At 42.6% G+C, this 24,954-nt stretch overlaps 1 protein-coding gene across 1 annotated transcript in view; it reads left to right on the top strand.

Moving 5' to 3' along the window:
* Window positions 1-23,662, top strand: part of SUGCT (succinyl-CoA:glutarate-CoA transferase) — a 503,164-nt gene extending 479,502 nt beyond the window's left edge. Inside the window, exon 14 of the mRNA XM_065399115.1 lies at window positions 23,499-23,662. Within this exon, the coding sequence (XP_065255187.1) occupies window positions 23,499-23,662 (164 nt within the window). The remainder of the gene's footprint in view (window positions 1-23,498) is intronic.
* Window positions 23,663-24,954: the final 1,292 nt, after the last annotated feature.

Here is a 24,954-nt window from a genome sequence, read left to right as displayed (position 1 = left end):
GAACCTACAGGCAAAAATTAAGTTGTTACTCAGACCAGAGTTAGAGTTCACTTATTATAGCACCTTTTATTTTTGTACTATGTAAACTGTCAGTGCCACGGAAATACTAAGGGCTTGTTTACATGTAAACTGGGACCAAAATGACTAAATTAGTTTTAATTCACACCTTTAGTTATCTCAGTTTGCAGACTGCATGTGGACACTCTCCCGTTGGATTAAATATGTCCTATTTCAATTTAATGTAAATTGATTTTCTACTGATTTAAATTAAATTGAAAGAGGACACATTTAATCCAAAGTGAGACTTGCACTGAAGTAACTATAGGTGAGAAGTAGAACAGATGAGTTATTTTGGTTCCTGATTTGTGTACACAAACCATAAAACCCCTGGCAATTCAAGTACATTTGCACCCAATCTAAGGCTCCTTTACATCACCAGAGCAGTGTAAAGGAGTCTTCGTTTAAATGAGAATTAGGTCTTTAGTGTTGAAGGAGAAGACGTTAAGGGCTTTAATAATATTTATCAGAACGTCTAAGAGAAAGCATTGCCAATTGTATGAGGTTAACAGGTAGGGGTGGGGGCGTAGATTGAAGGGATTGCAGTGAAAAAGCAGATTCTTGAGAGCAAAAGAAATACGATAAAATGAAAACCCACAAATGCAAGTGGCAAAGGATCAAAGGTGATGGGGTGTGTGGGAGGAAGGTGCTGCTGATACTTCCAGACATTCAGTGATGGAAAAATTCTATTAAAAACCAGCACCTGCTGCTTAAGATTAGAGCTTCAGAATTACACAATGAGTAAGTAAAAGCACTTTGCTTCACAGTTAAAGGGGAGTAAGTGAAATGGGCAAAATATCAGGAGATGGGAAAAAAACAGAGGATGGGGAATTTTTAATGAAACTGATATGTGTGTATTTGAGATGGGATATTGCTTATGAGTGGCTGGTTTCAATCTGATTTTAATTTTGGCTCCCAAGCTTTTCAGTTGTCTTCTTGAGCGCAAAGCGTCTTTTAGTTGTAATACGGGGATAGACAAAAGAGCTTTGGATGGCTTCCTAACCTTATGCCTCATTCCTCTTCATGGGTGTGTCTGGCTCTTAAATTTCTGTTTCTTAATCCCCCGCTAGTCTTTTGTGGGTAAGGAGAGATGATTTCTGACTCTTTCACTCTTTGCAGGGGAGAATGCAACACTGAAATCCCTGTCTGACATAAGAGAGGCTGGCAAATGTTGAAAGCCACAAGAACTTAGATATAGAAGCAGCCTATACTTAACTTTCTCTCTCTCTCTCTCTCTCTCACCCCCCCCCCCACCTCCCCACTCTAGGGTTGCCAACCCTCCAGGATTGCCCTGGAGTCTCCAGGAATTAAAGATTAATCTTTAATTAAAGATAATGTCATGTGATGAAATCTCCAGGAATTTGTCCAACCAAAGTTGCCCAAATCAAACTGAAGGCTACTTGGTTTGAAGGCAGTTTCTCTGTACCCCACATTGCTTTGATATTTTCAACTAGATGAGCTGAATATCAGATGTCAGGGACTGGCAGGAGGCAATGGAAAGCCAAAACAATTCCCTCGCCTTCGGAGTGAGACGGTGTTGATCAAATTGTCAGTTATAAATTCATAGGAGTTTGGGCCAAATCTGGAATACGTCCTTTCCCTACCACACTCCCAAAGCTCAGATCCAAATGCTGTGTCTTCTTTTAAGAATTTAAAGTGAAAATAAAACAGATGATTGTTTGGAATAGGAGGTAGCAGGAGAATGCAAGCCGTCTGAGAGAACTGCTTCAGTGCTTGTTCATTTTGCTTGCTCAATCAAAGGGCCTTATTACCTCTTGTGTATTTCTGCTAACAAAAAGAAACCCTTGGCCCAGATGTTCACAAGTGACTAATGATTCTGGGTGTCTCAATTTTTCAGTGCCCAACTTGAAACATCTTAAAGGAGATTGATTTTCAGTGGGTGGGTGTTCAGCACTTTCTGAAAATCAGTCCCCTTTCATGCATCTCAGGTTGGCCATGCAAAAACAAAGACCTCCAAAATCACTAAACACTTTTCAAAATCTCAGCCAAAATTTTTAGCAGCCTGTGCTAAAGGAGTCTGAGCACCTTCCCCAGAAATAACTAAAAATACAATATGCAATTGCCCAAGTAATTCAAAACAAAATACCAAATCCAAAATATCAAATCAAACTCCTCCTTTGCTATGGAGGGTACCTGTATAGTGTGGTTCTCCTGCAAATGTGTGGGAATCAGGATGGGTAAAAAAATCAGTGATTATTTTAAAATTAAAAAATGGATTTTTTTATTTAAACCAATTTTTTATTTTGTTATTTAAATTATAATATGTTTTTCTTTTTAAAAATAAGGCTGTTTAAAATTAAATCTGAATTTGATAGACAATATGTTACAGCCTAAACTAATTACAATTTAGTTCCAAATGTGAATCATGTTTTGATAAGAGAAGTTTATGTATCCAAAACATTTAAGGTTTGGTTTAATAAAGATTTTATATGCTGTTTTGTGTGTTTAAGTAAATTCCAGTTACCATCCTAATGCAGCTTGATATAAATCATGAGCAAAAAGTTAATTATCTAGTAAATAAGCAATATGTCTTTCACCAATTTCTAATATATTAAAATGTCCAATTAATAAGACTCTGGAAATATTAAGCTATATCATTTCTTATTAAATATATATAGTGATAGTTTACCCTGCTAGGTAGCAAAAAGAGCAGCATGGGGCCCCAGAGGTGTAGTGAATAGGCCCACCAGGGTTCACTAGCCCATGCCGCTAGCTGCTGGGTTGGTAGTGAAGACCTTAGTGGTTTCAGTGGTGGATAGGAGTGTTATGTTCTACAACGGTGTAGCAAGCATGTGGTGGATTAGCCACTGGGCCAATGGGGCCCATGCCCAGGGGCCCTGACCTATTGGGGGCCCCCCAGAAAAATGGGCACCCTGCACCCTGACCTACTCTGCTGGGCCGGGGGAGGGCAGGGCAAGCCCCCATGCCCCAGCCCCATTTCCCTGGCAGGAGTGCAGGGGAGGGGGCGGAGGGGGCTGCTGGCAGAAGGGGTGTGGAGGGGCCCCCACTTGCTCTGTCCCAGGGCCCCACAAACCCCTAATCCGCCTCTGAGCAAGTGGATGCAGGCATAACAGTTGTCTGCTACTACAGAAAGCACATGGAATGATTCCGCATCAACAGCTATAGACTATACCCTAGCTCCTGCCAATTGTTTTGTGAATGCATGCCACTGGAGCACAGGTGAATGGGTGAGAGAGCGTGGATGGTGCAACACAAGCCATTACCATTAAAACCAATTAATGCGTGTGTTCTGATGACAGAGGAAAGTCTTACAGTCATGGGTGAGTGGTGAAGCAATAGGCGTGACCAAGATGGCAGTTGTAGTCGCAGATTTGCATGTAGGCGGCTCACAACACCAGTTATAATAGCTTTGTGGAATATTAGAATTTTAAGCGACAGCCCTACCACCAGCTGACCTGAAAGAGGCACAGCACTTGTTACAAGAGAACTCGCCAGGTATAGGGCTGACATTGCTACACTCAGTGAAACCAGACTTACTGTGAAGGGCAGTTCACAGAGATTGGTCCAGGGTACATGTTTTTCTGGCAAGGTCACCCATCTTCAGAGCCACGACAGTTGGGTGTTGGCTCTTCCTTAACAACTCCATTGTTTCCAAGCTTGAAAGTCTACCTCAAGGCGTAAGTGATCATCTATCTTATGGTTCTACAATTGCCATTGAAACGTAAGTGGCACGTTACCATCATCAGTGCTTATGTCTGACCATGACAAATGCTAACGATGAAAAAAAAAATGTTCTGTAGTGACTTAGACAAACTTATCATGTCTACATCATCATCAGATAAACTGATTATCATGGGGGACTTTAATGCAAGGGTTGGAAGTAATGCAATAATCTGGCGGCTTGCCATTGGACAGCATGGGATTGGGAGAGAGAATAGCAATGGAACTCTGCTACTTAGTGAGGTGTAACGGTGCCTTCTCCCGGCCCCTCCACAAACTCAGTCGGAGACTGCTCCAAAGTAAATGCACCAGTGCTCATTTATTGTTCGTGCCTGTCCCCACCACCTACTATTTACATATCTTACAGACCAACACCCTGGGAGACCGCTAGCTTCTCCTGCCAGCAGGGATCTAGAGCTCCTTGCTCCTCCCTTTCCTGTCTCTCCCCCTCTGCTTCCTCCCAGCCAGCTTTATATAGCAGGCTGGCCACTCAGGCCCGCAGGTGCATCCCCTCAGGTGATTAGGGCGTGGCCTCGCCAGCCACTCCTAATTAATCCCCCTTTTAAGCGGAGCTGGGCTAACAGGGGCCTGGCTTGGATCTCCTAGCCAGCACCCTGTTACATGAGGACATCAAACAGCAATTAGCAATCACAAATACCTCTTTCCGCCTCCCAGACAAAAAGAAAACGTCATGGATGCACCTACTATCCAAACAGTGGCATCTTATCGACTATGTCATCGTCCGCTGGCGAGATCTACAAGATGTACAAGTCACTGCAGCCATGCACAGGAAGACTGCTGGAGAGACTATTACATGATTCACTCCAAACTGTTATTAGTAATTTGACCAGTGCGTCGCAAGTCATCATTTAAACCAGTCAGGTGGCTCTACTTAAAGTGAATACAAGATGAAGCTACACAAGCACAGCTCTGTTCTAATGTTACTTTGTGTGACCCTGCTGGCTTGTCTACTAGTGCTAATGTAAACAGTGAGTGGGCAACTTTTTGTGACTCTGTATATTAACCTGCTCTCACCATCTTGGGTATCGCAAAATGATGTAATCAAGATTGGTTTGATGAGAATGATCCAGAACTTCAACAGCTACTCACTAAAAAAACAAAAGGCATTGTCAAATTCTTATATCTTATGTCCCTGTAGGCACAGTTGTAACATACAGGAAACTGTGTCATGACCTACAATCTAAGCTTAGAGACATTCAGGATCAATGGTGGAATGCCAAGGCAGATGAAATCCAGGGGTATGATGACTTTCATGAGACCAAAGACTTCTATGCTGCTTTGAAAGACATATATGGTCCTATACATACCACTACAGTGCCTTTGAAGCGTGCTGATCACCTAAACCTGATCACTGACAAAGGAGAAGTCCTTTGGACGTGACAACAGCATTTCAGTGATATTTTGAACACAACGTCCAACACCACAGATGAGGCACTAATAAGAGTAATGGATCAGCCACCAGGTAACAACAACATGGACGCAGCCCCATCCATTGTCACAAAGAACTGCAGGGCTTCCAGATCTGATGACATTCCTGCAGAAATATTTAAGTATGGACAGAAGATCCTGCTAAGGTGACTGCATGGACTCCTCAATATATGGAGTTCTGAAGATGTACTGCAAGACTTCAAATACACCATCTTTGTCACCATATACATGAGGAAGGGTGAAAAGTCCAACTGTGGTAACTATTGCGGTATCTTGTTACATTGCTGGAAAGGTTCTGACCAGAATACTCTTTAATCATCTGCTATATAACATTGCTAATTATGTGCTATTGGAATCACAATGCAGTTTTAGGCCAACATGAGAAACAGCAGATATGACATTTGTAGCCTATCAGATGCAGGAAAAATACAGAGAATAGCAACAGGACCTTTGCACTGTCTTTATGGACCTGGCTAAAGCATTTGACATGGTCAGTAGACCTGGGATTTGGCAATTATTACGTGACTTTGATTGTCCAGAAAAATTCATCAACATTCTGAGGCTATTTCATGATGGATTGCGTGGACAAGTCTGCATAGATGATGTTCTGTCTGACCCATTCCCTATTGCTAATGGTATGAAGCAGGGCTGCGTAATTGATCCACTCTTGTTTAATCTCTGCTGTGCATCAGTGCCCACTGACGCTACAAGAGACCAAAATGTCGGTATCAGGACATGTTTCTGATCGGCTGAAAAATTATTTAATCTGAACCAGCTGTGATCTTCCATGAAGGTGTTTGAGGCAATTGTTCATGAGCTGCTGTATGATGATGGCTGTACTTTAGAGGCACATACTTTAGAAAAGATACTGGTTACAGACAGATTCACAGAGTCTGCAGAAAGATACGGAGTGACAATCAGTCTGAAAAAGACAGAGGTCATGTATCAACCTGCTTCAGGCAATTCCTACTGTGTTGGGGCAGCATGACCCTCACTGGTACTGCAGGGGTTAACACCTCTCTTTGGGCAGAGGAGGCCACACCCCCTCAGCCCTGCTGGGAATGCTTGGGCTGGAGACCAGGTATAAAAGGAAGCAGCCTAGCTCATTTAGGGCTGACAGCTGGAGAGAAAGGAGGTGCGCTGCAGGCTCCTGCGGAAGGACCACTGGCACTTCAGGACACGGAGGCCAGCTGGATGGTGATGACCCGAACACCAGAGTCTGGGTGCCCCAGAAGAAGAATTGACTGTTGGAACCCCGAGGTGGCACACCGCAGAGAAATGGGTAAGAAGTGACCCAGGGAAACTTTGTGAGGAAACGGTTATAGAACTGGAGACTAGCTTGGCATGTTTGGGCAGGATCCCTGCCGAGCTGGTGGCAGGCAACCCCGGCACCACCATGGCCCTGGGTTGGGACCTGGTGGAGAGGAGAGCCCGGGTCCCACTACCCTAGCCCCTGCTGACCCTGGGGTGGCGGGCCACCTCAACAATCCTATTGACTCAGGCCACTAGGCCACACAGCCCCGATAGAGTAGGCGGCTATATTGACTCTGGCCATAAAGCCACCCCACCCCGGAAGAAGCGCAGCCATGTTGACTTTGGCCATCAGGCCACACTACCCCCGAGACCCAGAGTGGTCATGCACACTTGGCTGCGAGGCTATAGCAACCCTCACTCCATCCCAAAATGGGACGGGGCACGCATGCCCCGCAACACCTACACAAAACCAAAAGACACCATCAGCAACACACAGCTGAATGCTGTTACAGATTCTGCTATATTGTCAAATTATGTTACCATAGACAAGGAGCTGACAAGTCATATAGACACAGCCAGTTCATAATTTGGCAGAGTATCAGGCAGAGTCTGGCAGCAACATGGTATTAAGCTTCAAACCAAGGTAAAAATCTATAAAGCAGTTGTGCTGTCCAACTTGTTGTATGCATATAAGACCTGGACCTACTACAGGCATCACATTAAGCTTCTAGATAAGTTCCATTTACGACATCTGCATGCCATGCTGAGCAACAAATGGCAAGATAAAGCTACCAATAATGAGGTTCTGGAATGTAGTCGCTCCACAGGGATTGAAGCTATGCTTATTGCATCACAGTTACGCTGAACTGGTCATGTGTTGAGGATGGACAACACTAGAATGCCAAAGCAGTTGCTGTATGGCGAACTTAAAGTGGGCAACTGCATACAAGAGGGGCAGAAGAAATGCTTCACGGACACTGTGACAGGGTGTGACTCACCACTGCAGTGCCTCCTAATGGCTATCCCAGGGATTAGCTCTGTTAGCCAGTGCGCCTTCTTCTGGTGATGTCCCACCGCTGTCACTTCTGCTCCTGGACCTGTGTCCATGATGGACAAGGACCATGATGACCTCTTCAGGACACAGCTCTCCTGCTGTGCCACACTCTGTGCTCCCCCGTTCTGGGGGAATGTAACACAGTCTGAAAATCCAGCCACTTCCTCAGTGGCGAGTGGGGGAGAAAGGAGAACTCGGACCCGCCCACTACTCTGGGTCCCAGCCCAGGGACCCTGTAGATGGTAGCAACGTGCTGCGTATCCTCCAACCTGTCAGTACCTTTCCCTGGGCCACTTCCCCGCAGCTCTAGCACCTTCTTCACCCTTTACCTCAGGCCTCAGCATGCCAGTCTTAGCAGCCAGCCAGGAGCTTGCTCTCACTCCCCGATCCTGCCCAGCACTGCTCTCTCTGAGGTGCTAGCATTCTTCCTCCTGCAAGGCAGCCAGTCCCCCGTCCTTGAGCTCCAGGGAGCAACTGAAGCTGCTCTGTTCTGCAGCTCTTCTTATATGGGCCTGCCCAGCCCTGATTGGCTGCTCCTTGCAGCCCCTCTCCTATTGGCTGCTTTCTGCGCAGCCTCCCTAGGACTACATTAACCCCTTACAGGCCAATGTGGGGCGAGAGCCCCGTCACAGACACACTGAAGCATAAATTGAAACAGTGCAACATTGACATTGATAACTGGGAGTTATCAACAACAGATAGATCACACTGGCCAGCAGCAGTCAACAATGGAGTTACCCAGTTTGAGATTAACCACCCTATGGACCTTGAGGCAAAGAGGCCAAGTCATAAACAGCAGCAGACTCAGCATGAACAAATTGTAATTTCTTCCTTGGCATTAAGCTACTTATGCACTTCATGCAGAAAGGACTGTCACTTGCATATTGGTCTTTTTAGCTCACAAGACGTAATACTGTCATCAGCATCATCTTCAGTCACAGAAGACAACAAAAAAGCAAAAAAGATGTACTAAGCCTAGTGTTAAGGTTCTATTTAGTTGTAAATCAACATATTTCAGTGGTTGTATCTACCAATGAGAATGCACCTTTCTTTAGACAATAACTGAAGTACAAATGGGAAAGTCGATTAACATTGATTATTTAAATTGAGGCTTTCTACTTAGTGATTTTAAATCAATCCACCCTGTATGGAAAAGTGAGCTCTGCTCAGTCAGATTCAGTTGTCTTGTTTGGACATACAGTTTCAAGAATTTCCATGAAACTCATATTTGTATAGGTTGGCGGGTTGTCATTTACAGTGAAGACTTGCAATGATCAGAATTTGTTGGCCGCTATACAGATGAAGACTATAGCTGACTGAAAAAATTGGGACTAAACTTTTTTCTGTCAGAAAATGCTGTTTCTTCAACGTTGAAATGTTTTATGGAAATGTATCAGTTTTGATTAAAATTTCTCAATGGGATCTCTAGATGTTACCGTAAAAGAAATAATAATTTCTAATCTAAACAAAAAGGAGAAGTTTTTTTTTTAATTTGACAAAAATCCCAAAACTTCCAGCTCATCTTCAAAAAAGGCAAAAATCCAATTTGTTTTTCATTTGCAGGTCACTTTTAAGGAACAATTTCAAACAACTAACAGTGCTTCTGTGTCACTTCTGGAATTAAATTATATTTTAAAAATGTGTATGTGTATGGTATTTGTTGAAAGTTCTTTGACATAAAATCAATATACCAAAATCTGGCATTCACAGGAAATTACTTTGACATATTCTAACCAAAAGCAAGGAACATAGTTAATAACTTACTGTAATATGTTTATTTGCTACAACAGGCAAAAACCCTGACATTTCATTCCAAAAGGCCTTTATCAAGGAGGAAAAATAAAAAACGTGAAGGTATTTCTAAATTGATGACTATTGAAACAGTTCAGTATTATTTATGGATGGTACCACAGTTCATACTGTATATAACTGCTGGTATTTCATGTCTGGTCGTGGTGTTATGGATGTCTTGAAACTTGTGTGATGGAGGCATCCAAAAAAGATCTGACCAGCTAGTCTGATACCTTGTGTCCTGTGTCTGACCATGACCAATGCTAGCTGCATCAGAACTCATGATTCACTTGTCTCTTTCAAGTAACACTGTGTTGTTAATTATGGTTTTGCAATTTGAACAATCTATAACAGTGGTACCCAAACTTTTTCTGTCATGCTCCACCTTACCAGTAATATCTGTCTGTGCCCTCCCCCCCCCCCATTACTGCACAGCCAAGGCTTCCTCAGCAGAGGAGCTTGGGCTGAAGGCAGAGTTAGAGGCAGAACTGGGGATGGGGGAGCAGGTATGGCTAGTGGCAAAGCTGGCCTGGGGGTGGAGAGGGAATGAGAGCAGAGCTGGGCTGGGGGCAGAGTTGGGCAGGGGGCGGGGTGGAGTGGAGCTGCAGTTGGGGTCGGAGCTGGGCTGGGGGCAGAGCAGGGTTGGGTGGAGCTCCCTCCCCACCCTCTGTGGGACTGGCCTGGACTCCGTTGCGTGTCCCCACCCCCGAATGTCTGGGAGGGGTGCCCCCCCACAGTTTGGGGACCAGTGATCTATACTCAGTAGATATTAGAGATGGGTGCAAGACACTAAATTTGCATCCAGATTTCACATCCACTCATTTCAGGGGGTTGGGATTTTCAGTGATCTAGTAACATTTGCCTAAGAAAAGAACTAAAGGGGAAGGACTTTTGGAAGAAGTGAATTTTAAGGCAGTGAGTGTAAAGATGTGGTGGATTTGGTCAGAGAGTAGGTTCCAACTCTAGGGTCGACAAAGAAAAAAGCCCAGAGCTGAGAATGAAAAAAAGACATGTTCTGGCACCCAAGCATAGTCTAGGTGAGTCCTCAGTATTCTAAGCTACTTTGGATGCTCTTCCACCTTGTCCCAACCAAGATTTTTTAATTAATCTATCATTCGTGGCTGAAAAGTGGATGATATGGCTATCCATTTGTTTGGGAGTCATTCCTGAGTGTGGAGAATGTGCCCAACATGGGTAAATTATTTGCACTGAGCAGCTGTTCCTATTTATTTATAATTTTTATTGTTTTTTTTTTCAAATACAACAAATATACCAAAGTACAAAATTCATCATAATACATAATGTAAGTAAAGAGAGTTAGGATAAAGGGCGGGGAGGGGAAGTGATATATCGATCTGCAGGATCTGCGTTAATCATAGACCTCTAAAAAATTTAGCGTAGAATTTGGGAATTTTTTTTTAATAGTTTGATGAATTCATCGCAGTTGTGATATTGGACTTCCGATGGGTCCTTAATCTTGAGGATTTTAATGTCTGGTGCTAGCATGATTCGGGTTCATTTACTGAAAAGTGTTTCATCCTGCAAGATTGTTGTTTTGAAAATTATAAGCTGCTTTGTTTATAAGTTTATAATTTGTTTGGTCAAGGTTAAGTGTGAAGTTGAGGGACATGTGGACAGAAATTATATATAGATAAATGACACTTTTCACTGGGCTTTTGTTGTGGATACAGAGCTGAGAGTGACCTTGTCAGTGTCTTAAATGCTGTGCTCACTCTATGTGCAAGCAGAGTAATGAGGGAACTGTTGCAGTTGGTAGATTCTTCTGCAGATTTTGATACTCTAGCTCAGTAGTATTCAATTACATTTTCTGGGGGTCCAGATAAGGCAATGTCCAAATCTTGCAGGGCCGAAAGGCACCCCAGGTGCTTGCTCTCTAGTGAAAGCACACCAATTATTCACCTAGCTAGCAGAGATTGGCTATTTATGCCATGTGTGCCAAAGATGGCACTTTGGCTGATTTTTGAATGGCATGCAGACTGCTAGTCCAATCAGGGACATGTTTGGGGATGCACTTCAGTTTATTTTCCTTTTGTTTACCATCATGCTATGTACAGGTAAAGTCTGTTTATCCAAATTCCAATTAATTGAAAATCCTCATTATCCGAATGAGCAGTATGTCCCCCATGCTCATTTGGGTAATCAGGATTTTCAGTCCCAAAGGTGGTGAGAGGGAGGGGACTAGCTGCAGGAGACAGGAGCCTCCTTAGTACTGTTTGAGGGGGAAGATGGGAGGAAGAGGGGAGCAGCGGGGGAACTGGGAGAGGCCTACGGCAGCAGGGGGTCACTCCCCACAGAGTCCATCCTGTTCCTGTCTCCTCCTGTCTGTACCCGGCTCCTGCTCCCAGCTGGAGTCTGATGTAAGGACAGCCCTGCTACTTGGCTCCAGCTCTGACCAAGAACGGCCCCACTACTCAGCTCTGGCTCTGCCCCGGGCTCCTGGCAACTCCAGCTCCTGTGCTCTGCTGCCCAGTTCCAGCTGCATCATCATCATGCTCTGACCCACATCTTAGTGCCCCTCCCCATCCCACCTCCCCTACTCAGGCCTAGGGTTACCATTCGTCCGGATTCCCCCAGACATGTCCGGATTTTTGAGCTAAAAATAGCGTCCGGGGGGAATTTGTAAATGTCCGGACTCCCCCCCCCCCCCCATGCAGAGCGCGCGCGGCTAACAGGGCAGCCGGCCGGATGGTGCCACTTACATGAGGCTCTGACAGCCAGAGAGAGCCCCTCCTCCTCTCCCCTGCAGCTGAGATCACTCCCTTCCTCCCTGCATTCGCAGATCGCCTCCGGCAGTCTGGAGCTCTTCTCCCGCTCCTCCTCCCCTGCCAGCCAGCCTGCCAGGACGAATGGCTCAGGCCGTTCCTGAGCAAGTTCACAGAGACATTAGGCGAAGGCCAACAACAAGGGGGCCAGGGGGTCGGAGAAGGGGCAGGGAGGTTTTGGATGGGGCAGTCAAGAGACGGGGGGGGGGTCGGGAGTTCGGGGGGGGGCTTTCTGGGGGAGGGTGTGGATAAGGTTTTGGGCAGTCAGGGTACAGGTAGGGGGTAGGGTCCTGGGGGGCAGTTAGGGGGGGGTCTTAGGAGGGGGCAGTTAGGGGATAAGGAACAGGGAGGCTTAGGTAGGGGGTGGGGTTCTGGAGGGCAGTTAGGAGCAGAGGTCCCAGGAGGGGGCAGTCAGGGGACAAGGAGCGAGGGGGGGGGTTGGGAGTTTTGGGGGGGCTGTCAGGGTGTGGGGAGTGGTTGGATGGGGCGTGGGAGTCCCAGGGGTCTGTCTGGGGGTGGAGGTGTGGCTAAGGGTTGGAGCAGTCAGGGTACAGGTAGGGGGTAGGGTCCTAGGGGGCCAGTTAGGATGGGGGGAGGGTCTCAGGAGGGGGCAGTCAGGGGACAAGAGGCAGGGAGGCTTAGGTAGGGGGTGGAGTCCTGGGGGGCAGTTAGGGGCAGGGGTCCCAGGAGGGGGCAGTCAGGGGTCAAGGAGCTAGGGGGAGGGTTGGGGGTTCTGAGGGGGGCGGGAAGTGGGAGGGGCGGGGCTAGGGAAGGACGGGGGAGGGGCTAGGGCAGGGCTCCTCCCCTCCTCTTTTTTGCTTGCTGAAATATGGTAACCCTACTCAGGCCAACACCTGCCAGCTCAGAGGACACTCTGCAGTCAGGGCCCGGGGCAGGGGCGGCTCCAGGCACCAGCGCAGCAAGCATGTGCCTGGGGCGGCAAGCCGCGGGGGGTGGCGTGCTGGTCGCTGTGAAGGCGGCAGTCAGGCGATTCGGCGATGGGTAAGCCGAAGCTGTGGGACCGGCAGATCACCCGCAGAAATGCCACCGAATCCGCATGACCGCGGACCGCCCACAGGCATGCTGCCGAAGGCTGCCTTACTGCCGTGCTTGGGGCGGCAAAAAACATAGAGCCGCCCCTGGCCCAGGGAGGGAAAGGGGCCACCTGGCAAGTGCTGGAGCTGCCTTCAGTGAGGGCCTTCTGTTTGACCTGCTGGGTGTCAGCTGTTCCTTCCTGCTCCCTGCCGGGGGCGCCACTGTAAGGGTGGCCTCACTTCCTGGCTCCAGCTGGCCAGGGGCTCCTGGTGGCTCTGGCCCCTGTGCTCCCCTGCCACTCAGCCCTTTTCTCAGCCTGGCTGCAGAGCGTCCTCCGAGCCAGTAGGTGACAGCCTAGGTGGGGACTGGGGGGAAGCACTCAGAGATGGGTCAACTTGGGGATCGTGCAGCTGGGACCAGCAGAGAGTGCAGAGGCTGGAGCCCAGGATGAGCCAGAGCCGGGTAATGGGACCATCCTTATAGCAGAGCCCTTAGCAGGGAGCAGGATGGAACAGGTTGGTGGGCCAAACAGAAGGCCTGGTGGACCAGATCTGGCCCTCTCTTGCATTTGTCCTTATTGCTCAGTTAAATAATAACAAATAATCACAAACCTCAACCTAAACATTTTCCTGAGCTTGGCTGTCTCAGGCACAGATATCCTTTGCTTCAAAGACACTCTGACTCCTCTTATGTCCTGGGTTGGAGTTAGTAGGACCCACCTTCCAACATGAGTTATTTGTTGAGTTATGAAGTTATTTGTCTTAGTGCAAGGTTCTAAAACCTGAGATTAGGGTATTTCTGCAGAAGAGGCCTGCGTTCCTGTGTAGTGTCATGGTTACAGGCCTGTCATGGAATTTTGTGTAGTGTTCCTCAAGCCTGTTTTGGCTTTGGTTCTCTTATATTTATGTAAGGTTTCGGTCATCAATATTAAACAAAAGCAGTTATATATAGTATCATGATCATGGGCAGATGTTAGATACTGAAATGCAGTTGGGGTGACCAGATGTCCCGATTTTATAGGGACAGTACCAATATTCGAGGCTTTGTCTTATATAGGCGCCTATTACCCCCAGCCCCCGTCCCAATTTTTCACACTTGCTTTCTGGTCACCTTGAATGCAGTCAAGGCTGATTTTTACCATCTTCAAAAATATTGTCAGACTGTAGCCCCCACCTGGGCTGAAAATTCATTATGCTTGCTATTGTACAGTTCTTGCACATGGTCTGGTGTTGTGGCACTCTGCCTTTATGCAATTGAGGTTGGGCTACTTCAGTATGCTTCGCTTGGGAAGAAGCGAAGGTGATTCTGTTTATTGACTACTATGTACTTTACTCTGCATCTCTGAAGGGATTTCAATTTAAGGGGTTAAATTTAACTTCTAATACCTGTAATAAATTGAGTCAGAATTATCTTACTGAGCTTCCAGCAGCCTATATAGTGTACCAACTCAGAATGGCGAAGGGTTTTATCTCTTGTTGCTTGCACTAATACAGGTAATTGGAGCTTTTGGTGCTCAAACTATGATTTGGACAGGTCTAAGCTTTGCTTCTGCAGTCCTTCATCTCAGAAATGCTCTATGACAAATTCCAAGAGTGCCACATATTTAACCTTTTTTGAATAGACACTTAATTTTAATTCTCTAAGGCCCTTTCTATGGCATGATGATGTTTCAGTGGTTTTATCTGTTTTTATCTTATGTTTTAATATGTTTGATGTGTCTTAACTTTATTGCTTTGTTTGGCGCCTGGAATTCTATGGCAGATAGGCGTCAAATAAATAGAATTTATTATGGTGATGTTGAGTTCAAGTACTGGGGAGGACTGTGAGACAGCTTAGTACTTTAGCTATCATAATTTTAACTGATATAAAGCTTGACTAATTGTTGCATTATTAAGCCTTGAAGATTAAGCCGTATCTGCAGCGTGTATCTTAGCAATGTGCCAAAGAAGTCAAAATAAAGCCACTGTAGTGTAGAATTTCAGATGTAGTAAAAGAAATGGTTAGTTTGTATTTGCTTGAGGCTGAAAATGTGGCACCTAAATGCTAATTTAAAAGAAAAAAAAAGTCAAATCTAAGCAACTGTTTTTTACTTCACTATTTTGTTCACGTGGTCTTGCCCATTTATTACACAACACTAGTCCACTGAGGTGTTGTGGAGTGATTAGAGCAAGGGGCTGGGAGTCAGGATTCCTGTATTCTACCTGCAGCTCCCTTTTGGATCTCAGTCCAGTGTCCATACTGCTGCATGTAGGCACAGCAACCCACTAACACACACCACCCACTGAAGCTGTGTAACCTTGATCAAGGCAATTCACCTATTTGTGCCTCAAGGGATAGTAATCATTACCTCAGAGGTGAGTTGTGTTTAATTAACATTTGTATAGCATTTGACTGGCTGATTTCTGGAATCAGGTTCTTTGAAGAGTTGGGAATGATGTCCACTAGGAGTCTAGGATTGCTAAGGCCTAATTCTGCAGCCTTTACCCACCTTAACTGACACTGAAGTAAAGTGGAATTTTACGTGAGGAAAGTACAGGAGATCATTAATGATGGATCATAGGTAGCCCTTGTGAATGGATGTAGCTAAATTTAGAACTATATAAAAATGAAATGCCATATGTCTAATGATGTACCAAATAATAAATGATCAAGGAATGCATATATTTTATGATTACTGTGTAATTTTCTTGTGTAGTGCTAGTCTGTAATGTAACTTTCTATAGAAGATACTGAAATATATTGGTTTTCTATATACTGTACATTTGATTTCTACAAATTCTTAGATTACAATTTGACTGCATAGCAAAAGAGAATAGAAGTCCCTATTTACAAATTAGATGTAACCGCCTCCCTTTTATCCTTAAAAATGCTATAACTTGGTATATATTACAATTTAGAGTTGCTTATATCTGGCTTGGCTTTAGAATTTCTGGTTTGATACCAGTTTTCCTGAATTATTTTAGAGTAATATGCAGAATCACATGAAATCTTTAAGTATATAATTTGTCTGTTTTTAGGTAAAATAAATGCATTTATACAATTTCTTGAAATCAGGCATGCAGCCACTTTTAAGAATAGATCAGAAATGGGACTTTTTTTGCACCAAAGAATACTGTTTTCGTAAAAAGCTTGTAGTATGATAATTAGACTGTGTCTGGGATTAAGGAATCCCTTTAAACTCCTTTGTCATCAAACTGATTACTGTCTGTGTGTTCTCTGTTTCTACAGTGCCTAGCATGTTACATGACTGTGGTCGCTCGGCACTATAGAAATAATAATAAAAACAACAAATATTATTTTATGTCAGTACTAGGGCTGTCAAGCGATTTAAAAAATTGCACGATTAATCGTGCTGTTAAGCAACAATAGAATACCATTTAGTTTAAATATTTTTTGATGTTTACTACATTTTCAAATATATTAATTTCAATTACAACACTGAATACAAAGTGTACAGTGCTCACTTTATATTTATTTTTATTACAAATATTTGCATTGTAAAAAAGAAAAAAATATTTTTCAATTCACCGCATACAAGTACTGTAGTGCAATCTTTTTATCATGAAAATTGAACTTACAAATGTAGAATTATGTACAAAAAAACCTGCGTTCAAAAATAAAACAATGTAAAACTTTAGCGCCTATAAGTCCACTCAGTCCTACTTCTTGGTCAGCCAGTCACTCAGACAAACAAGGTTGGTTACAATTTGCAGGAGATAATGCTGCCTGCTTCTTGTTTACAATGTCACCTGGAAGTGAGAACAGGAGTTCATATGGCACTGTTGTAGCTGGCGTTGCAAGATATTTACGTGCCAGATGCACTAACGATTCATATGTCCCTTCATGCTTCAAATACTATTCCAGAGGACGTGCTTCCATGCTGATGATGGGTTCTGCTTGATAACAATCCAAAGCAATGCGGACTGACACATGTTCCTTTTCATCATCTGAGTCAGATGCCACCAGCAGAAGGTTGATTTTCTTTTTTGGTGTAGTTTCCGCATCAGAGTGTTGCTCTTTTAAGACTTCTAAAGCATGCTCCACACCTCGTACCTCTCGGATTTTGGACGGCACTTTAGATTCTTAAACCTTGGGTCGAGTGCTGTAGCTATTTTTAGAAATCACATTTGTACCTTCTTTGTGTTTTGTCAAATCTGTTATGAAAGTGTTCTTAAAACAAACGTGCTGGGTCATCATCCGAGACTGCTATAACATGAAATATATGCAGAATGCGGGTAAAACAGAGTAGGAGACATACAGTTCTCCCCCCAAGGAGTACAGTCACAAATGTAATTGACGCATTATTTTTTTAATGAGCATCATCAGCATGGAAGCATGTCTTCTGGACTGGTGGCCAAAGCATGAAGGGGCATATGAATGTTTAGCATATGTGACATGTAAACACCGGCTACAAAACCTTGCAGCGCCAGCTACAGAAGTGCCATGCGAATGTCTGTTCTCACTTTCAGGTGACATTGTGGATAAGAAGCAGGCAGTAGTATTTCCCGTCAATGTAAACAAACTTGTTTGTCTTTGCGATTGGCAGAATAAGAAGTAGGACTGAGTGGACTTGTAGGCACTAAAGTTTTACACTGTTTTGTTTTTGAGTGCAGTTACGTAACCAAAAAAAATCTGCATTTGTAAATTACATTTTCACAATAAGAGATTGCACTTCAGTACTTGTATCAGGTGAACTGAAAAATTCTATTTATTTTGTTTATCATTTTTATAGTACATATATTTGTAATTAAAAATAATAATATAAAGTGAGCACTGTGCACTTTGTATTCTGTCTTGTAATTGAAATCAATATTGAAAATGTAGAAAAACATCCAAAAATATTTAATAAATTTCAATTGGTATTCTATTGTTATAAGTGCAATTAATCGTAATTAATTTTTTTAATTGCGATTAATTTTTTTGAGTTAATTGCATGAGTTAACTGTGATTAATTGACAGCCCTAGTCAGTACCCATTTTCTTTTCTTTCTTTATGGTTCTTATACAAAGCCCATTGATGTCAATGCAGACTACCACAGGTTTAAAATATCATTAGTATTTACACAGCCAAAAAACAGAAGTGCAAACAGAAGACAGTTAACTACGTAAGTCCTATGAGTGTCTTCAGATTTTTGTTCATGAAGAAATTTGCAGTCATAGGGCATTTCTGCTATATAAAAGTACAATGTAAAACTAGTATCTTCCTATGTTTCTCCATGTGTTTATTCAGAATCAGAACTGTTGGCATAAGCGACAGAAATAATTTTTTGCTACTTATAATTATTGCTGGTCAAAATTTGGAATTTCCTATCTGTGAGAAATTCTGACATTTAAAAGAAGGTTTTGTTTTGTTTCAGAATCAAACTAGCCATTTTGAAATTTCCAATATCAAAATATTCCTGCTTCTTATTCACAATGTCACCTGCAAGTGAGAACAGACATTCGCATGGCACTTTTGTAGCCGGCGTTGCAAGGTTTTGTGGCTGGCGTTTACCTGCCACATATGCTAAACATTCATATGCCCCTTCATGCTTCGGCCACCAGTCCAGAAGACATGCTTCCATGCTGATGATGCTCGTTAAAAATTTTTCCAATATCAAAATAGCTTCATTTAAGAAAAATCAAACAGTTTTGGTTTGATTTTCTTTTGAAATGATGCAATCAGCCGCCCTGACTTCCATGAAGACCCCAGGTTGCCCAGACACCTCTCTCTGGCTTGGATTCTCAGTGCTTTCAGGATCTTTGGTATGTCCTGCAGACCCCTGCTAGAGCCAAGGTGTCTAGGCTCCTGGCTCTGCAACTGGGAGCCTATAAGCCTTGGGGTCCCCAGCCTCAAGGCAGGCCACCTAGCGGGTATTCTCCAGAGTTGCGGACCCTGGAGTCTCCAGGTTCTCCAACAGCCCACCAGGCAAACTGTAGGAAACTAGGCAGATTTCTGACAGAAACTGTGTGGTAGGAAAAGTTCTGTTGGAATCTTTGCCTGTCTTTCAGTGAACATTTGCCAAAATTGAAACGTTTCCATGAAACATTTAAGGTTTGATGAATTGGCATGTTCTGTTTAAAAACAGTTTCTTTGGAAAATTCCTGACCAGCGCTGCTTGCCACTTCTGTTATCCCTACAGAACAGAGACGGATGGTATTCCTTCTTCAGTAAATCCAGTCGGACAGTTTATTATGTTCGTATTTTAGGGTCACTCAGCAATATCTCTGCACACCCTTTGCTGGCTTTGGGTTTTGAACAGGTGTCACTGACAGCAAAGATTTGTGTGTAGAACCTTTATTACTAGTGACGATGCACGGGAAGGAAAGAACTCTGCTTGACTTTCAGCTCCAAGTTGAATTTGCAAGGCTGGAAGATAGGATAAAAAGTCTAACTACTTGTCAACTGAGTACATTTGCCCTGAAAGTCAGTGAATAAATGTTAAGTTTTTTCTCCCTTTTTTTAATCAGCTCTGATCCAAAAACACACTGTACAAAATGTCCTACTGGAAGTCATGGAAAGACAATAAATATGGAACCCCAATGTCATTTTTACAATCACTTTTCAGAGGAGAACTATACTTAGAATCTTAAGTAGTTATTCTTGCTATACATATCAGAACATTTTGTATTTGCTGTGTTTATGGATGAGAGTAGATAAAATGGAAGGGAAAAATGCATGATTTATGTGGGGGCTAGAAAGGCCTTAGGGATGGATTTGGAGAAGGGTGTACTTGCATGCAAACAATTATGTAGTTACTGAAACTCAAAGACTTATTTAAGGATCGATCATTTGGCTAACATCTGGAACCTGTAAGAAATTAAAAGCAGACATTGGTATGCAATATACTCTTCTCTCTGATCAAGCACATTAGATTAATATCACTTTGGGTTCTCTCTGGTTATCTTTCATGCCCACACATATAATCACTCTTCTCTTCCGTAAAATATCTTTCACCTATTGCAGTTTATCACAATTAAGAGCCTAGTTTTGCAATGTGTAACCTAAATGGGCATTCCTATCCCACATTTGGACATTTAAATCACCATGATTGCTTGTGAATGCTCTTTCGACATGCCATAAGGCCAGTTTAGAGTTTGAGCCAGCATAAGATTTTCTAAAAATTATGATGATCATTTTCTAATACAAAAGGTATTGTTCCTAGCATGAGGCAATTCTATTTTGGACTTCATTATGATGGCTAAAGATGAATTATTCACTGGACTGTAATTTTACATTTAATACAGGCAAACAGAGGATAGTCCCATCCAATAATATATTTGATTGGTGCTTCCAAAGGGCTACTCTCCCAAAGCTGAGGAAACTGATGAACAAAATGGACTTGGAAGAAAAATCTAGAAAGAAAAATGTGAATTAAAATTGGGAGTTCTTTAAGACAACTGTATTAGATGGCTAAAGAGCCGCAATTACCGTCAAGAAAGAGGATAACTGTGGGTTAAAGTCCATCCTGATTCAGTGGAGAAGTAAAGGCAGCAATTAACTACCATAACAAATGGAAAAAAGAGGAACCAGATAACAATCAATATATACTAGAAGTAATGACATGTAAAAAATGATAAGGGAAGCTAAAGACATCAGGAAGAATTCATGACTAGCAGGGTTAGGACAACAAGAAGGAGTTTTCTAAAGTATATTAGGAACAAAAAAATTCTAACAACTGTATAGGCTGATTACCAGATGAAGCTGGTAAAATAAGGAGGCAGAAAAGGCAGAAGTATTTAATAAATATTTCTACTCTATATTTGGACAGAAGCAGGATGATATATTATTTTCACAAGAGGATGATGAAGTATTTTCCAGTCCATTAATAACTGAGGAGAAGTTAAATGGCATCTACTAGGAATAAATATTTTTGAATCAGTTGGCCCAGAAAATTTGCACTCAGGAATTCTAAAAGTGTTGGCTAAGGAGATGTCTGGCCTGCTGATGTTAGTTTTTTAATAAATCTTGGAATACTGGGAAATTCCAGAAGACTGGAATCGTGATAAAGTTGTGCCAGTTATTTAAAAAGGCAAGCAGGATGAACCATGTAACTGCAGGCGGTTAGTCTGACATCAATCCTGGGTAAAATAATGGAAAAGCTGATACAGGATTCAATTGATAAAGAATTAAAGGAATATAATTAATGCCAGTCAACATGGTTTTATGGAAATTAGGTCTTGTCAAACATACCTGATTTCATTCTTCAATGAGATTACAAGTTTGGTTAATAAAAGTAATGGCATAGACGTAAAATAATGTAAAGTGTCTGATTAAAAATTAGCACTATGCAGTATCAATAAAATACACATTAAATGGATTAAGAACTGGCTAACCAACAGATCTCAAAAAATAGTTGTCAATGGGGAATCATCACTGAATGTGGATATTTCTAGTGGGGTTCCACAGGAATCAGTACTATACATGATGCAATTCCATGTTTTTATCAATAATCTGGAAGTAAATATAAAATTATTGCTGATGACATTTGTGGATGACACAATGATTGGAGAGTGTCAAATAATGATGAACACAGGCCAATCATAAAGTGTGGTAAGTTGGGTCCATTCAAACAAAATGCCTTTTAATACAACCAAATGCAATATCATACATCTAGGAAGAAGGAACGCAGGTCACCCACTATGAATGAGTGACTGTATCCTGGAAAGCAGTGACTCTGAAAAGGATTTGGGGTTATAGTGAATAAACAACTCAACATGAGCTCCCAGTATGATGCTGTGGCAAAAACCTTGAGTGTATAAATAGGGAAGTAATGAGTAAGAGTAGGGAGTTGATTTTTACTTCTGTATACAGTATTAGTGAGACCAGTACTAGAATTCTGCATACAGTTCTGCTGTCCACGTTTTAAAAAGTATGTTGATATTTTGGAAGGGTGCAGAAAAGAGCCACAAAAATGATTTGAGGGGCTGGAGAAAATGCCTTACAATGAGATATTTAAAGAGCTCAATCTGTTGAGCTTATTAAAAAGAAGCGTTATAGCTGAGTTGATTACAGTGTGTAATTAGGGCCACAGAGGAGGACTCCATCCGCCTCCGTGTAGGGGCATGTTGGAATAGTACAGAGGCAGGGATGGGGCATGTTGGGAGCGAAAGATGACAGGACTGGAGCATGCCACACTCTGGCAAGCTCGGATGAGTGGAGCAGTGCTTAGGCAACTGTTCATTTAGCACAAGTTAGAGCAGCCCTGTAACTGCTATACCTTATACTGGGGCTGGTTCAGACCCCAGCCAGCCCTAAGAGTTGGCAGAAAGGTGTCCTCATGCCAATTTCCTATCCCTCACACTTCCTTAAGATTTCACACTCGGTGCACCTAAGAATGAGTTCTTTCTGTTCAAAAAAAGTGAGGGGAAAGTCATCAGAAAAATAGTGTCTAATTATTGTTTTTGAATAGTTTTCATTCAATAAATAAGTTTCATTATGTCTTTCCTCTTTTTCATCCAAATGTTCTTTTCAGAACGAAGTCAAAAGGACCGAGTTTGGGGTGATAAATTGCTATGTGATTTTCTTTACATATCTAAACGGAGGCATTAGTATTACATGCAGAATAACAGAGAAGTAACTGTGCACGATGCATCTTGTCAGCTGTTATGGTGATATAATACAGGATAGGATTGTGAACAGAGGATGTCCTTTGGGAAATCATCCCAAATATCACTGTTGAATTTTGCAGTGAAGAAAAGTTTTGGATTGACCGGTCTGGAAATTTAGCATCCTTCATTTCTCCATAGAGTAGATACAGTGCTAGAAGTGCCATTGTACATTTCCCTGCAAATACACCTCAATTCAGGCCTCAGAGGGAGAGTGTCATTTGTTCTCCATGCCCTTTCAGTGTTGGCCTCTGTGCTGAGACTGCCAATAAGTGTGCCAGTTGTTACTTGGGCATTTGTCCATGAGGAACTAAATTAACAGCACCATTTCATTTCACAGTGGCCACCAACCAATCATCAGAGTAATGACTGAACCGAGAGTAAAAGTGAAAGGCTCTGGTATTCCATTGCCAACTTCCGAAGTCATCCAGTTGCCTTAGAATGGTGACACTTCAGGTGCAAGTGTTTTGGAGCCTCTCCCAACTCCCATTAAAATAAGTGGAAAACTCCCTTTGAGTTCAGTCATGGGTAATTGGACTCAGCCCTTAGTGAATTAATGTTGCATTCATGTGAATGACATACAACTGGATTACGGGTGTGTTCTTTTAATGTGGAATTTGTTCGATAAACACAAATGTATTTTTAAAAGGTAAGCTTATTTTCAAATATAATATTTGTTGGATAACCATCACATAAACCAACTCAAAATAGTCCAACGTAGCATTAAATGCTAGCACGTGTTATCAGTCATTCAGATAATTTCTCCCTATGTCCATTCTTTTACAGGACCAGCTGTCAGATATAGTGAATTCAGTGCATCAAAGCCCAAGCCTCCACCTCTTGTTGGACAGCACACGGTGGAGGTACTGAAGGTTGCACTGGGGTATGAGGACAACGCCATCGAGGAACTTCTCAGGACTGGTGCAGTTGTTCAGCATGAAGTCAAGTGAAGAGCTTTCACTCTAATCTGTCATGCTGAGTTTATGTTGCTTGTTCTTCTCTTGGATCCCTTCATGTCTCCCAAGGAAATTCAAAGAAGGAGACATCATTTAATTCTTAATTTTCTTCCTTGTGTTTGGAATGAATCTAATACTGACATATCAACTAAAGGAATCTGGTATCTACTGCATGAAAGAAATGCTTTTGGGGGGTAAATGTTCCGATTACAGAATCCTATGTGGCTAATCATTTCCTATATTTTTATCTGGGGAATGTAATTCTTATCTTAATCATGATAATTGCCCAAATGTTTGTCCCCTGAAAGACGGAGTCTGTGAAAAGAAGCAGATTCTTGAAACACTTGCATTCTGTGATCTCCATTTGCACATAAGCTACTTTTTAAAACAGTTTAGCATGAAATCAAAGTTGTGAGCAAATTGATGGCCCCGTGATTGATTTTAAACAGAATTCTGAGCACATGAGCTCTTTGTTAATCTATAATTTAAAACATCGTCGAAGTGCCTATTGTAAAACTAACTTCTATTCCCATGTTCAGTTGTGTAAATATTTGCTTTACATTACATAGTATTGCTATGGCAATCCCGGAGTGTGTAGCAGAAATAAACCTCAAGTGTTGCATTTTTCCAGTTACGTAAAGAGCATTTTCCAAACCCAGTTGAGAGTCAAAACATGAATGAATGTTACTGGTCTTTTGTGATTTTATTCAGCGAGGCTCTCGGTATTTTTAATTGGACATGGAGCCAAACCAGAACCACATATCTGAACACCATGTGCCAAAGTTTGGAGGAAGTTTGGATATGGCTCTGTGTGCTAGGGACTGCTCCACATGTCTTTAATGGCCATGACCTCAATTCCATTTTACTAGGAGGGAAATTTAGATCCGAATCCAAATTTTTGGCTCAGGCCTATGTCTATAGTTAAAACAGAGCCAGATTCTACCAGCCTTGGTCAAATTCAGTGCAGTAGATCTACTCAAGGAGTAAGGTATTACTATTATGAATAAGGGTGGAAGAATCTGGCCCATAATAAATACCAAGCAAGAGATTAAATAAAAGCCACTTCTTCTATACAAACCGATTTGACAGTTCTTCAGCCACAGAAGAAATGCCATGCCTCAGTATCCAAGCATATAGTTTACAACTAAAGAAAACTCTGCATGGGAAGGTTCTAAACTTTGTTGTGTGCATCCGTGGAGTGAGGCAATGCCATTTTATTTTTAGAACTAAATAAAACTAACTGAAACTGACATTCGGCAAATAATGTCCATATTTTCCCCGATGTA

Source organism: Emys orbicularis, chromosome 2, assembly GCF_028017835.1.
Source record: "Emys orbicularis isolate rEmyOrb1 chromosome 2, rEmyOrb1.hap1, whole genome shotgun sequence".
Taxonomy (NCBI): domain Eukaryota; kingdom Metazoa; phylum Chordata; order Testudines; family Emydidae; genus Emys; species Emys orbicularis.
This window is presented reverse-complemented; position numbering and strand designations above follow the sequence as displayed.